General features: G+C 40.3%; 1 protein-coding gene across 2 annotated transcripts in view; it reads left to right on the top strand.

The window, feature by feature from the left end:
- EXOC3L4 (exocyst complex component 3 like 4) overlaps positions 1–15,452 on the top strand; it is a 584,807-nt gene that overhangs the window by 20,269 nt on the left and 549,086 nt on the right. For both annotated transcript variants that reach the window (XM_069207295.1, XM_069207294.1), the window contains exon 2: positions 14,916–15,347. In XM_069207295.1, the coding sequence (XP_069063396.1) occupies positions 14,951–15,347 (397 nt within the window). In that variant the 5' untranslated portion in view covers positions 14,916–14,950. The remainder of the gene's footprint in view (positions 1–14,915; positions 15,348–15,452) is intronic.

Genomic DNA, 15,452 nt, shown 5'->3' with positions numbered 1-15,452 from the left:
CAGTAGAGGCGCGTTTTCGGAGGTCCACCAGTCCCGCGGGAGATGTGGAACCATCATCCTCATATTCTTGTAATATAATGTTGCACATAAGGGTAGCTGCATGTAGCTGAACTAGACTATCCCATTGTTTCATAGTGTGAACAATGTCCCTGACCCCATATTCATTGCAATTAGTCATCCACCTCCGAGTCATTTCTCCAATGACATCTTCCTCTTGTGAATTAGAGAACAAGTGTTCGCGGAGGGTGCGCTTTCGCGGGGTCATGGGACGGGGGGTATGTGTGGTGTCTAAACAGGAGTCAGGGGTGGGCCAAACAGGGGCCAGTCGAGGGGTGGGTACAGTCGGGCGGGGTGTATCCTCTATAGGTCTGGTGATAGGAACGGTGGTGGTGGGTGGCAGAGCACTCGCCTGAGATCCAACTGGGGGTGGCACAATAGGGTCACCTAGTGCAGGTTGAGGATGTAGTGTAGGATATATTGGTGGAGTATATAACGGGGGTTTATCTAACATATTGTTTAAAAGGGGGTCTTCCTCTTGTGGCTTATCCACTACTGTCCTGGAAGGGTAACACTTATCAGTTTGTAAGTGAAGCCTTCAGGTCATTTTTTAAAATTTTCTGTTGATGTTCAGCTACTTCAGAGTCATATACCTTTTCAGTCACCGTCCTGGTCTTATGTCTCTGTAATTCTTTCTCTGCCTTCCTACGTCTTTGGTCTGCTTCTTTCTGCCAAGTCCGTAGTGAGTCAAACATCCCTGGTCTACTTTTGTCACAAACAAACGTTCCTGTAAATAGTCTAATTTATCTTTATCAAATGTCCCGTGAATAGGCCATTGTAAATCAGAACTACCTTTGGTTCTTTTTCTCCATATATCAGACCAGATAATCGGACCTATGCCATATTTAACATATATATCATGATTCGGAGTCCCAACCGGAGGAGCGGGGCATGTTTCCTCCAGGCGGGAGTCCGTACTGCAAAGACAACAACACAATTTCCTAAAACAACTGAACGCTGGCATTCTTCCAGTATTAAAAAAAAAAAAATTCTTACACCAGTGGTTTGAATACACCAAATGAGTGGCAAGTATGCCCTTTGCTTCCTATATACTTAAATGACAACTGAGGTCAGTCTTACCACTGATGTCGATCTTTGCAAAGAGCGATAGAAACCGTACAATACTCACAGACCTATTTTTAGACAGGAATCTTTCAACTCCCGTCCTTACCTGACACTTCTGTTATAGTCCGACAGTTGGGGACTCCAGTAGTTCACGGAAAACAAAGACCCGAATTCAGACAGCGCCAGGAGAAGTTGAGCCGGCTGGGAGACACACAGTGGAGATCCGCAGGTCCACGACAGAGAACGAAGCTCAGAATCTGGTGTGGGGCGCCTCCCTTGGAAGTCCAATCGTGAGTCCTCCGTCACCTGTTCGGTCCCCTGGATGCCTGACTCGGGTCCCTGTTTGGGCACCAACTGAGGAACCAGGAAAGATTAGGCCCCCACCTGGCGTCCTCTTCCCAGCGGTGGAGGGACACCCTTGTCCTCAGGGTCTGTTTAGCAGAGAGTACACAAATCAGATGGAGTCACCAACTGGAGGAATAAAGAGAAGTTTATTATATTTGTTATAGCTCGAGCTAATACAGAATCCCAGGACAGTCAAGTGACTATCCCTTCACTCTGGGGCACCCAACCTTATATACCCACAAAACTGCTTAGTCAGAGGACAACTCCACCCCTAGCGTATTCAAGGTCCTCTGCGGCCTTCAGAATATTTCAGGGATACACGTGTGGTGGGAGAAGGTACAGATGCAGCTGGCAGGAGGTGGCAACAACCTGTACGAACCTGTTCTGGCAGTTACTGATTAAGCACAAAAATTCTCAGAACTACGGTTAGAACAAGTAAATTACAGCGATAAGCAGATGGCAGCCCAAGGCTGCGAGCACAAGGTCAATCATCAAAGTTCAGGAGGTTTGTTGAGGTCATGGCAACATAATAAAGATAAACAGATGGCTAGCAGTTACGGTGTATGGTTAAGTTTATGTACATTTTCTCACAGTACCAGTGGTTCACAATGTGTAATGCTCACTTACTCCAGCTCTGAGCTGGAGTAATTTTTCTACTTATTTGGGTCCTTTCCGGCTGCAGTAAGTTTAGAAGTGCAGTTTGGGAATAGCAGTGGGCTTACTCTTTTGCGGGTGGGTACATATCTTTCCCTAAACCCCGCCTAATCCTTCATGACCGTCCTTCCTCCTCCCTGAACCTTTTCCATTCAACAGTAAGCCTGCCCCTTTTTGCAGCCACTCCCCATTTCCCTCCCACATTTACTTCTAAGTCGTAAATTTATATGTGTGAGGATTGCCCCATAGAAAGACAGGACAGGTGTAGCTGGTGGTTTACACTCCTAGTAAGTAGTACAACTGTAGTACTACCATAAACACTGCACAATTCAGTTTGTGAACTGGGCCCAAAGGCTTGAAAAATCCAGCTACAGATTCACAAATCCTTATTCACAAAAATAATTTTGCAGGTGTAGATTTACTCAGGAGTAAATTTAGTCTACTATTATGTAGTAACATCATTATTTTTGGCTATTTCTGGCTATTCACTATTTCTGGGTGTAAAGTTACTAAAAAATATAGACATATTTCAGCGCGATAAAGTGGAACTACCTCATTTGTATATTAAAATGTAGTTCTATCTTTAGATTCTCTCTTTTCTTTAAATATTGTATATTGATTTCTGACCCAATGGTTTATTGTTCATTATCTTACATTTTTAACAATGACAATAAATATGCTGCTGGAATGGATACACTTGAAAATGTTACATTTGACTTGAACTTGGTTAAGTACCTTAGAGAGAGGTAAATATATGTGTACATCCCTCTTTATTCTGAAATCGTGGAAGTTCCCCTCAAGTGTCGAGAGAGCTGAGATATCTTGCTACCCTTCAGCTCCAGTCACACTCACCTACTAGATTGTCTTTAGATTTATATAAATGTTCATATCAAAGTGTATGATTTAGCGTGGTACTGATATGCATCAAGGAAGATGAAAGGAAGAAAGAAGAAATAATTTTCAGAAACAGAGTGCAGGCCTGAAGCAGCCATTGCCCTGTTTTGGAGCATATAATTCTAGAAAGAAAGCCTCACCTCTACTGACAAACAATATTGCATCCCCTCATATCTACCCTTTGGACAAAATACGTAATACAAAGCTGTATTTTGTGCAGCTTATGCCATGCAATCAAATGTCAATTCAACCTGCCTTGAACTGTCATATGTGCCCAATATTACAGTTACATTTTTTATGTGGCACGCTTTGTCACCACGAAACACTTAGCAACAGGGTGTGGAGCCAGATCTATAAGTGTAAAGCTACTACTAGTAACTTTTCACATGTAGGTGGAGCCGCTCTCTGCCATCTGGCCAGTTATCATCAATTTCGAGTAGTTATCAGAAAGAAGCATACCAATTCATATAATTATTTAGGGAAATTGGCTATATAGTGAGGTGAGTGGTTTGTAATTAAAATTATGTGTGCCGTATGTGTGCAGAGATCTCTGCAATCCAGGCAGAAATCTTTGAATAGAAAAGATAGGAGAGATGTCAGTGTAGACATCCACATGTAGATTAGTCAATAGCATTTAGTAGTAATTGAGTAGTATTAGTAGTAGTATTAAACGTAGGACAAAGTGCAGTTTGTTCATAGGTACCAGAGTTTTTCCACATAAAGTGGTCAGTTGTGCCCATTAAAACTGTAGCACTTTTGAACAAGAAGAAACCATTGAATCGCAAGCCATGAGATGCTCCTTATTAGAATGCACTGATGTAAGTCAGACAGTTAAAAGATTTCTTTGAAAAAGAAGAGTTTCTGTACACTCTCCATTTCTGATTCCACCTTAAAGAAGTGAGGGACACAGCATGGTTGGCCGTGTTGGTTAGGGAATTAGCTACCATTGGTGCAGCCTCTACAGTAGCCCAGGGGTTGGAAGTTGGAGGGGCCTCAATCGTGTTAGCTGCTTTGGTACTTCTTGAAGTAAAAACTTTGACAACCTGCTACAAAGCTTAAAGTATGGCCCATGGAATCCACCAGCATTACGGATGGGAGAGAAGATCGCAGTTTAAAAACATCAATGAGCTTATACTGATTTATGCATGTATATGCTTTCCTCTGCTTTGGGTCTTTGTTCACAACAATTGGCAGGATAACCCAGAGCTGCTTTTTATTGGATGTGGACACTGAGAGGGGACGGATCCAGATGTGGGAATGGTTAGAGGGACATAGACAATGCTTGGTGTGAGTTAGGCAGTGAACCAACATTTCGCACTTGCTGCTCAGTCACAAACCAAATTGAATCTGTTTTCTTTTCTGGGAAGGGATTGGAGGAATGCTGCGAGGGTGCTCTTGGTGCATATCATGGCTGGTTGAGCTCTTCCTCGCCCTGGAGGCATAAATGGCCAGTGATGACAAGTTGTGGGTGTGGTGGATTTCATGGTCGAGGCATAGGCTTTTATATAGCGCTATTTACAATGGCCTAGGGCTGGATAGTAATACTTCTTTTCACCTAAATGGACGAGGGTGGGGCTGGCTTAAGGGGACAATGGAGTGGGTGTATCACTGGGCTCTGCCTCTTTCATTGTCACTGAGCAACTACTGTTGTTCTTTACTACTTTAGATTGTGATAGGTGGGCTGGGGCAGGGAGAGGAGTCGAATGCACCTTACAATGAGGCCCTGGGCCAGAGCAGAGAGGTGTAGTGGTTTTACTTTTTCCCAAATTGAAGGTTCAGCATGGAGCAGCATGGTCATCATTTGGGTGCCGCCAGGGGTTGCAGCTGCGACCCCTGTCTTGCCCTTTGCTACCTCTGGCACTGCCCGTGCGACTCCTGACCCCAGAGGTGGCAAATTCAGGGCCAGGAATACAATGGCAGCTTTCCTCTTGGACATCAGATGGAGCTCCACTCTCTTTATTTTCTGTCAATTTTTTATTACACTAGTAGTGAATAATTATAAATTATTCACTACTAGTGTAATAAAAATGGAGTGTAATTAGCTGGGATATGTCCTTCCATGGAAGCTGAGGTAAGTAAAAAATGCTATTAAATGTATGTTGTGTGAGTGCTTGCGGGTGAAAGTCTGGTTATGTGAGAGAGAGTGCACTGCGTTTCCGATGTGTTGATATGTATCTGGGCTTTTAACCATGCCCACCGCACGCTCATCACTATCACTCGTGCATGGGATTGCCTTTTAAAATCCCTTTGTTTTCGTTGGTAAATGCTTTACATTTGTCCCTCCTTAGGCCGGTTTTGTTACCGCCTTCGCCATGGACCCTTGAAGTAAGTACACTGGCTCTTCTTGTTCTTTCCTTACAAGTTTATTTCCAGTTATAATGTACAGACAGAGATACATGTGCTCGCCATCCCCAAACCGGCACAACTCCAACCTTTCATATGAAAACATTCCAATCCCCAGTCACAGCCTGCCCCAACATTCCACTGCCCCTGATGTCATAGCATTCTTCTTTTACATACAAACCAATACATCACTACACATCCCCTTCCCTTAAAAAATAAATTTAAAAAAAACAAGAAAAAAAATTTATAATATGTATATAAATAAATATATATATTTTTATTTAATCACACACAAAATTTTCTAATACCTTAGGTTTTCTCAAAACCCTGCCGAAACAACTTTTCTTCACTTCACCACAAGCTACATTTTTATTCTGTTCACGCTCATTCACATTACATTCAAATTCTACCATATTAATACGAGTCTGGACACCTTCCTGACAGCCCCTAGCTCCCAATTCCCCAATAACTCTAGAATCTTTGTTACCATCAATATCACACTCCAACCACCAATATTTGTTGTTATTACCTTCCAGCAAATCATACTGCACAAATTGTTGTTTGCAAGGCTTAGCAATAGCAACGCGACTCATGTGACATACACTGCCATCATCCAAAATGACAGTATTTCTCATCACTTTCTTAATTCTTATAGGCTTGCCAAACTTGCTCTCACCTTTAGCCACTTTCCTTACGGATTTCACTCTCACCCAATCTCCCACATTCAAATGTGCTTCTTTAGTACCATATTTATTATTAAAATATTTCTTGTTCTTTTCTTGTGAACTCTTTATGCACTTTCTTACATGTTCTTTGCTCCAAAGTACTTGTCTGCTTCTTTGCATCCAACCAGGGTTAATCTTCGAAAATGGAATTCTACCTCGCATTATATCAAACGGACTTTGACCTATTGTCTCATGAGGTGTCACTCTATAAGCCCATAACATTTTCCTTAACTCAGAATCTATATTACTTTTGTTTCCATGCTTTGCAATTTGAATGATGCCCTTGAAAATCCTATTTATACGTTCCACTACAGCATTCCCCCTGGGATGATATAAAGCTGTAAACCTTTGTTCAATACCAGTCATTTTTGCAAAAGTTTTCATTTCCTCAGATTTAAATTGAACACCATTGTCCGTCAATAAAATTCTGGGAAATCCTTCCCTCAAAAATATTTCCTCCAAAAAATGAATCACTGCCTTGGTATCAATTTTTTGTAACACAGAAAATTCAATCCACCTTGAAAACAAATCAACTAAAACCACAATAAACTTTGAAGACCCATCATGCCACGTAATAGGACCCATAATGTCTAAAGCAACTTCTTCCCATGGTATATTAGGACAACTTGAAGAAGAAATTGGCGGGTTAAGTGTCTTTTGAGATTTGTCACTATTCTCACACTCCATGCAGTCACGTACATATCTCTCAATTTCTACTTCAATTTTTGGCCACCAATAAAGTACTTTAATTCCTCTTTTGGTGCGAGATATTCCTGAATGACCTTCATGTCCAATAGCGATAAGTTTATTTCTAATACCACAGGGGGGAATAATCTTCCCACCTCTACACACAAAATCACCTTCAATACTCAATTCATCTCTCACTTCCCAAAAAGCTCTTAACATATCACTGCTTTTGACTTTCTTGTCATTATACCAGCCGAACATCACTTTGTTTTTAACTTCTTTCAACACTTCGTCTTTCTCATACTCCATGATCCATTCTTCTTTTTGCAATGAGCTTAAAGTATTCTCATCAAACACACCAGCTACACACCAGTCATTCCATGGATGTTGATCCAACTCTCTTAAAGGTAAGGACATTCTACTTAAAAAATCTACAGTAAATTTTTTTACCCCAGGAACATACTGCACTTCATATAAGAAATCTTGTAGTCTCATAGATAGTCTAGCTATTCTCGCAGATGCTCTACATAAACCTTCTGTAGTTAACAATTTAGTAAGAGGCTTATGGTCAGTCCGTATGATGCATTTTTGCCCCCAAACAAATTTCCGAAAGTGTTCTAATGCCCATACACATGCCAAAGTTTCTCTCTCTATTACAGAGTATTTTTCCTCTGTGGGAGACAAAGAACGGGATGCAAATGCAACCACATATTCTTTACCCACATTGTCACTCTGTGTTAATACACTACCAAGGCCCTTACCACTTGCATCCGTAGTGATAATAGAACAAGCTTTTGGATCGTACCCATGCAACATTGGAGCACTCACAATTGCATTCTTAATTTCCTGAAAAGCTTTCTGACAACTTACATTCCATTCAAATTTCACTTTGTTTTTTAGTAACAGTCTCATTTGGTAGGTTTTAGCTGAAAAATTTTCTACAAATTTCGAATAAAACTCGGCTAGACCTAAAAAGGATCTCAAATCATCTTTAGATGTGGGGCATGGGGCATTCTTAATAGCTTCCACCAACTTTTTTTTAGGTCTTATGCCTTCATGGTCAATCTCATGTCCTAAATACGTTACTTTTCTCTGTGCAAACCTACATTTACTGATCTCTGCGGTCAGACCTTTTTCTTGTAAGATGTTCAAAACATTCCTCAATTCCTTATCATGATGTTTCTTGCTACTTCCCATAACTAAAATATCATCCTGAAAGAATGTAACATTAGGCAAATGTCCAAATAACTGCGCCATCAACCTTTGAAAGACGGCAGCCGCCGACGCCAAACCAAATGGCATACGTTTGAAACGAAAACAACCCCATGGTGTACAAAAAGTTGTAAGATGTCTGCTATGATAGTCCAACCTAACCTGGTGGTAAGCAGACGACAAGTCCAAAGTGGAAAACCATTTAGCATCTCTCGTGGCAGACAACATCTCATCAATACGAGGCAAAGGAAACTGATCTACTATGATATTATTGTTCAAACCTCTCAAATCCACACACAAACGCACTTTGCCATTAGCTTTACGCGCAACAACCAAAGGTGAAACCCACTCAGAAGCTTCAACTGGTTCTATAATCTGTGAATTTTGTAACCTGTCCAACTCTTTTTTTACCTCTTCCCTGACAATAAACGGAATATTCCGTACCTTATGAATTTTTGGTTTGGCATCCTTTTTGAGTCTAATCTGATGTATAAAGCCTTTCAGTTGACCTACTTGCCCATTGAACACTCCTGGAAACTCTTGTGTGACCCATTTTTTTGTGTCTTCTTCATCACACATTACTAAGACTTGCTCTACACTGTTAGGATCAAGCACAATATGCAGTTTCTTTTGGTCTTTCCAGCCTAATACCGACGGACCATCCTTAGCCACATATAATTTACATACGGCTTGTCTTTGCCTAAATTTGAATACCAGCAATCTAAAACCAATAATATCTATTCTATCACCAGTATAACTTTCAGGCGAAATGTCAGAGGTTTCTAAATGTTCTCCTAAACTATGTACAAAATGCTTTTGCCATGTGCATTCTGAAACAATACTGTATGGGGAACCAGAGTCTGCTGCCACCTGCAGCATAACTCCCCCAAATGATACCCAACACAAGGGTTTGTTTGACGTTTGTCCTGAAATGTTCAAAACCACAGTTTTGTGACCCCTCAGTTTATAATTTACGTCTTCATCACTGTCATCAGAACAGTCTTCCACCACTTCCTTAATGCAGGCCACTTTATTGTTTACTTTCTTCATTTGTTTCTTCTTGCACACCCTAACAAAATGGCCTACAATTCCACATTCCAAACACTTAGCATTTTTAGCTGGACACCCATCAAATTTTGCAGAATGAAAGGAACTCCCGCAACGGAAACACTCATTTCTGGATCGATCAGACATGTTATATTTTTTATTCTTTGCAAAAGTTTGATTTTTCTCTTTTTTAAAGTCATTATCCCGCTTATCCATGGACCATTTGTTGTGCTTGCGATCACTAACTTTGGCAACAACTTCTTCAAAGTTCTTATCCTGTGCCAAAGTGATTTTCGCACATCTTTCGGATAATTCCGCTTTCTTCACTAAAGCAATAATATCCTTTAGACTGGATTCGCCTTCAATCCACAACCTCTCTTGAATAGATTTGTTTTTAGTATACATTACAATCTGGTCCCGTACCAGTTCATAATGTAGACCAGCAAACCTACATGAGCTAGCTAAATGTTTTAAAGCAGAAACGTAGCTCTCTATGTCCTCGTGTTTCTCTTGTTTCCTATGGAAAAATGCGTGACGAGTAACCGCAATGCAAACAGCAGGAGAAAAATGATCATTTAAATCCAAAATAGCACTTTGAAACACATCTTCATCGCCTTTATCATGTTTTTGTAGTTGATTGTAAATACGAAGACCTTCAGGGCCTAAACAGTGCATTAAGATCCTTTTTTTTCTTTCAGCAGAGATTAAACCATTGCAATCTTCTAAGTTTGCTATGTAATTCAAAAAATATTCCTTCCACTCCTTCCATTGTACAGCTGGTTCACCAGGAGATGCTAAAAATTCCTTTGGTGTACTCAACTGCAAAGAAAGCGACGTCCCTGTACCAGAAGAATCTCCACTCGAAGACATAGTGTACTAAAAATTATAGCTGTAAAATATAACTCTTTAGCTTACTTCTTCAGCAAGACATGTATCTCTGTTATAATAATTTCTGTTAGTTTTCCTTTGTGCCGGATAAACTTCAGCAATGAAGTTGCTAAAAAGTTAAGAATAGTAAAAATAATACCATGTACTTGGTACTAATTAACATTAAAAGGGCGCTGTTCCTGCTCCTATGTAACTTCCAGCGCAAGAACCAGCACATTCACAAGACATTGTTATTAAGCATTATGTTGTCCAGGCAACCAGTAAGCATGCGTGGGTGCACGCGAGGACCGACGCGATGAAAAATCTAACGTTTGAGCAGTACACACGCGCCTCAAACAAAATAAACAAACGGCAACTGTATTAGAGAAAGAGAAAAATAAAAATAAATAAATAATAATAAAAAAAACTTCCCTCACTTGCTTAAAATAAGTTGCCTTTAACAAAGCAGGTCCGAAAATAGCTGCTCTCCAATCCTCAGTCTGATGTCTGTAGCGTTGCCTTCCAATACAGTTTTCTTAGTCCAATGCTTGCTGCTTTACGATCCCATCCTCGTTGCCATGTGAAGTAAGTACACTGGCTCTTCTTGTTCTTTCCTTACAAGTTTATTTCCAGTTATAATGTACAGACAGAGATACATGTGCTCGCCATCCCCAAACCGGCACAACTCCAACCTTTCATATGAAAACATTCCAATCCCCAGTCACAGCCTGCCCCAACATTCCACTGCCCCTGATGTCATAGCATTCTTCTTTTACATACAAACCAATACATCACTACAACCCTGTTACATGGATAATTGCACTTTTGCCGATAACTTTGACTGCCAGCGAACTTCTTTTTCCTTTTGTCTCTCTCTTAGCGCTCATGGCCGGCTCGCTTATTTCAACTGTTTTACTTTTCATTTTCAATTTACGAGGCAAGAAAAGTCCAGTTAGGAATTTACAAGGCTAATAGCTCTACCTCGAGCTACTACGAGACCCATTGCATTGGAAATGCTTGTTTAATTGTGCGTCGTATTCGCTGACAGTCCAGTCCCCTATCTCCTTCGTCCCCTCCTCCATTCTGGTTTTTCCAAGGAATATAAAAGCCCTAGCCTGCGGCCTCGTGGAGAATCCAGCAGTCTGGATGAGCTAGAAAGTCTCTTCAGTTTGTAACTTTGCTGTAGTCAGTGACTGCTGCCCGAGCTGACGCTGCTGGTCCCTGCCAGGACAGGCCTGCCATTTGCCAGCCTCAGCCAGCACAGCAGCCACGGAGGACAGCTCAGTTTTACAGTAAGTAACCTAAGTTTGGCCTTTATCCTCCCCGTTCGCCTTCGGCAAGCACTGCCAATAGCTATTTGACGTGTATTTTTTAAGTTTTCATCTGTTGTCAAGTGCTCCTCTTGTGAAAGGTTTGCGCCATTTAAAACTGCCTAAAAATACAAAAAGATTGCTGTCACCTATTCTGTAAACTCATCCTGTAGTAGTTAAGAAAAAAGCAACATTATCGATGTCAGAAAGAGATAGGCATTTTAGTGGCTAAATTGTGCAGTCTGAAACCGGAAAATCAGGGCTAATTCCTGGATTTCTTGCGAGAGCAAATTGTGGGATCCTAAGCATAGGTATACTGTATTTCACTGTCTCATTTTTGTCCATTTCCATATATGAGAACACATTTATAAAAACGCGAGCTGTACAAAACCTCTCTTGTGTTTGATTTAGTAGCCAAGTTTAATGTTCTTCCATGTGTAATATGAAAATAGGCCAAAATACAGTGTACACACAAGGACTGACTTGTCTTTTAGTTTACTGATAGCATTGTCTCAAGATGGGGGCAGGAATGTTTGTTTCTCAGTTTTAGCTTAAAATTCTCACTTTTAAGAAATACTTCTGAGTCCAGGTGTAGGCCCTGAAGTACTGAGGTGGAACGCTTCAGTGTGTTAAAGAAATACACTTTTGTGAATTTTGAAAACACCTCATCATATTCTTTCAAGGCTCAGCTCGTGGATGGGCTATTAGATTTAGAGACAACCCTTGGCTCAGCTCTTCCTATTAATTTGTTGGCTCACCCACCTTTCATTTGGCAAGCATTGGCAAAGTCAGTAGGTTTTGTCTATATGAGATCTATTGGCTTTAACAATGTTTTTTAGTAATGTTGCTGGTATACTATGGACTGTCACTGTATTGTATGATATGGTATGGTGTGGCCTTTCGTATAACATGGTATGCTTTGGCCTTATCGTTGTATAGCATGATATGGTACGATATGGTAAAACGTGTCATTGTATGTTGTATGTATATTGTATATGGGTGGTGGTTTTGTCAGCGTGTGGGTACAAGAAAAGGAGGAAGAAAGCAGATAGTTCTGCCTCGCTCACTACACTCGTCCATTATACTCTATTGCCAAATTTCTGCCCCTTCCCAGTTTTAAAATCCGTAAGCTGCCACTCGAATATATCTGCAGAGGTGCTCTTACATAGAGTAAAAGATGAACCAACCTTGCCTCCTAAGTATGGTCTCAAAACCTTCCAGGAAGGACTGATTCGTATTTTAAACATGCCATCATCAGGTCCTACAGTGCTCAAGGCCTCGCAGATTCAACTGTGCTAGACACATTCATTTCGGCGCCGTAAAGAAGAACCAGCTCATCTAAATACAAAAAAGCTGTTCTCTCTTTTACATCCCCACTTTTCTTTAAATGTTATACATTGATTTCTATCCAAATGGTTTGTTGTTATTCTTTATTTTACATTAAAAAAAACAGACTTACTTAATACCCTGTTAAAAAAGATACACTTTAAAATGTTCGGCCTGATTTAGACTTGGTTAAATACTTTAGATTGTGGTGAATACATGTGCACAGCTCTTTGTTCCGACCTCGGTGAATGCTCTTCGTCTGTCGTGAGCGCTGAGATTTTTCGCTGTCCTTCAGCTCCGGGCACACTCACATATGAGACTGTCTTTAGTTTTTCATAAATGTATATAACCAGGTGTTTTATTTATCGTGATACTGATATGTATGATGGAAGACAAAAGAAAAAACATAAAAACAGTCTTGCAAAGGGACAGTGCGGGACTGAATCAGCCAATGTCCTATTTTGGAACATACAGTTCCTGAGAAAAACTACAATTTCAAATCTGAAGTACTACCAAACAATATTGCACCTCCTCCTATCTAGCCTTCGGTCAAAATAATAATTATGCCTTGTATTTTATGCTATCCGTGTCATGGAACCAAATGCCAATTCGACCTGTCTCAAAATGTCACTTTTGTCTAATATTACAGTTTCATGTTGTGTGAGGTGGCACCCCGAGTCACCAGAAAACACTTAGCGTCCTAATGTCATTTCATAACGCCTATTGCCCAGGAGGAATGGCCAAGATATGCACATAGAAAAGCTGTTGAACTTTTAAAAAAACTATAAAAAAAGACTTACTGGCCTTCATATATCTTGAGCCCTACTGACCAACGACTCTCTTTTGTTTTTTACCCTTGTGGTGACACCAGTAAGAATTTCTGCCTTTTCAATAATTTTCCTCTGGCTTAATTCTTTTGGCTTCCATAATATTGTTTAGCCCAACTGAAATCTTAGTAGTATTAGTAAATAGTTGTTATCTTTAAAATCTTGATTTAGACCTGCATTATGTATTCTTACACCTGTATTTTTTAATTGTTGATCCATGAATCCTCCTTCTTCTCTTATAGAAAGTTGTGTGCTTGCCCAAACTACTAATGAATGATTACAACATAATTCAGAAAGATCTTTGGTTTGCCTCAGTGGAGCCATTTTGGCATAAGTTTTCTGGGAGCTTAGCTGGAGGACATATACACATCTCTGGCTGCTCTTCTACCACATATTCCCCAAAAGGTGGATTTCTAATTTGTGGCTTCATTGGTCAATTCCTGTGATAGTAAGTAGCGTGAACAGATTAAACTATCCCACATCGAATTTGCCATTTCTAACAATGCTGTAAGACATTTCCTAGTACTGCCACATGAATAAGTCAATGTGAATCCAAACCCTGTACCTTGCACCTCCTCGGTTTGATGTGTCCAATATTTAATGTAAGCCGATGTTTACTGGCGGAGGCTTCCAGCACTCATGTTTGGGGACTGACACGTATTTCTCTGCATTAGACATTTACCAAGACCAAGAGAGGGTAAAACAGACAAAGCAGAAAGACAGAAGAGAAAGACAGAAAAAACATCTTAAAGGAAGAAAGCAGGATCCTGTCTGGTGTGTCTGATTGTGGATTAAAGGGGTATGAGGTGCATTGAATGCCACACAGTCTTGGTGTTGAGTATGCCGAGGTGTAATTGCACTTGCTGTGGGCTTCTGAGTAGAGCTTTGGACAACAGCACTCCCTCTTTTACAGCTTAAGCACTGGATTGCTGTGTCCTGTTTGTAAGTCAAATAAAACATAGTAGTACCTGCAGTGTCTGTGTGCTGAGAGATAACGAACATACTATTAAATATATCTTTGCACACGTTCCCAGGCATATAAAGAAACAACATTAGTTGAAAGTTCTGGCAGCTTATACAGTTATTTAGAAAACAGTCAATGTTGAAAGGTAGTATCTGATTTGATTTATATTTTTATAATTTTATTGACTTATTTTCACTACAGTTGCAATGTTTGCATTTTTAGTGCTATAAACCAGTCAGCCAATTACTAGTTTCAGATTCACAAAATCCATACAAACAGAAAATAATCCTTAGCTCACATCACACCTAAATAGTTAAAATCAAAACAAATGCATAGAAAACACATTCTGTTCTCCATTAGTATTGTAAAATGCACTGTTTATTTGTTTGTGCACATTAGAACATTTCGACAACAAATGCTTAAAGCAATATAACTCAGTAAGTAGGATGTGCAGCAGTTCTAGGGGGAAACACTGATATGTTTTTTTTTTCCTGTGCAACCTAGGCTTTGTGCTCGGTCACCATTTGAAAGTCTGCTCAATGTATGTGTTATTGTCTTTCTGTTAACGTTGTTTTTTGTTTGTTCTTTTCAGGAAGCTGTCTGGAACCATTGGCTCAGATAAATGATATGGAAGTAAAACTGCCGGCCTCAGAAGGGACGCTGTCTGGCATGGTCAGCATTCACAGTGAGCAGACCAACATCGCGATGGATGGCACAGATTTACAAAGGAGCAAGCATATGGATACCGGTTTGAAATGGGGGGATAGGGCACAAAGGAGTTTCAAGGGCAGTAATCGGGGTAATGAAAAAAAGGGACATGACAAAGATGCTGAGGGGGCGAAAATTCAGGGAAAACATAAAGACAGTTTCATTCGACGGGTCGGTGGAAGCTTTAAAAGGAAAAACCGCGGAAAAAGTGATCCATGTCTTCCTTCGAAGAGGGACAGTGGGGAAACCAATGGATCAAGAGAAAACACTGAAAATTATTCTGACGTAGGATCGTCATATTTGAAAATATATTCAGGTAAGATGAACAAACGCCATACAACCTTCTATACACATCAAACAACATATCAATTTCAAGCAAGCATAGTCACTGCACGAGCAGCTGGCCTCAATCCTGTCAAGT

The sequence above is a fragment of the Pleurodeles waltl genome, chromosome 9 (assembly GCF_031143425.1).
Source record: "Pleurodeles waltl isolate 20211129_DDA chromosome 9, aPleWal1.hap1.20221129, whole genome shotgun sequence".
In the NCBI taxonomy this organism is placed as follows: domain Eukaryota; kingdom Metazoa; phylum Chordata; class Amphibia; order Caudata; family Salamandridae; genus Pleurodeles; species Pleurodeles waltl.
Note: the sequence above shows the minus strand (reverse complement) of the source record. Positions and strands in the feature narration are given on the sequence as shown.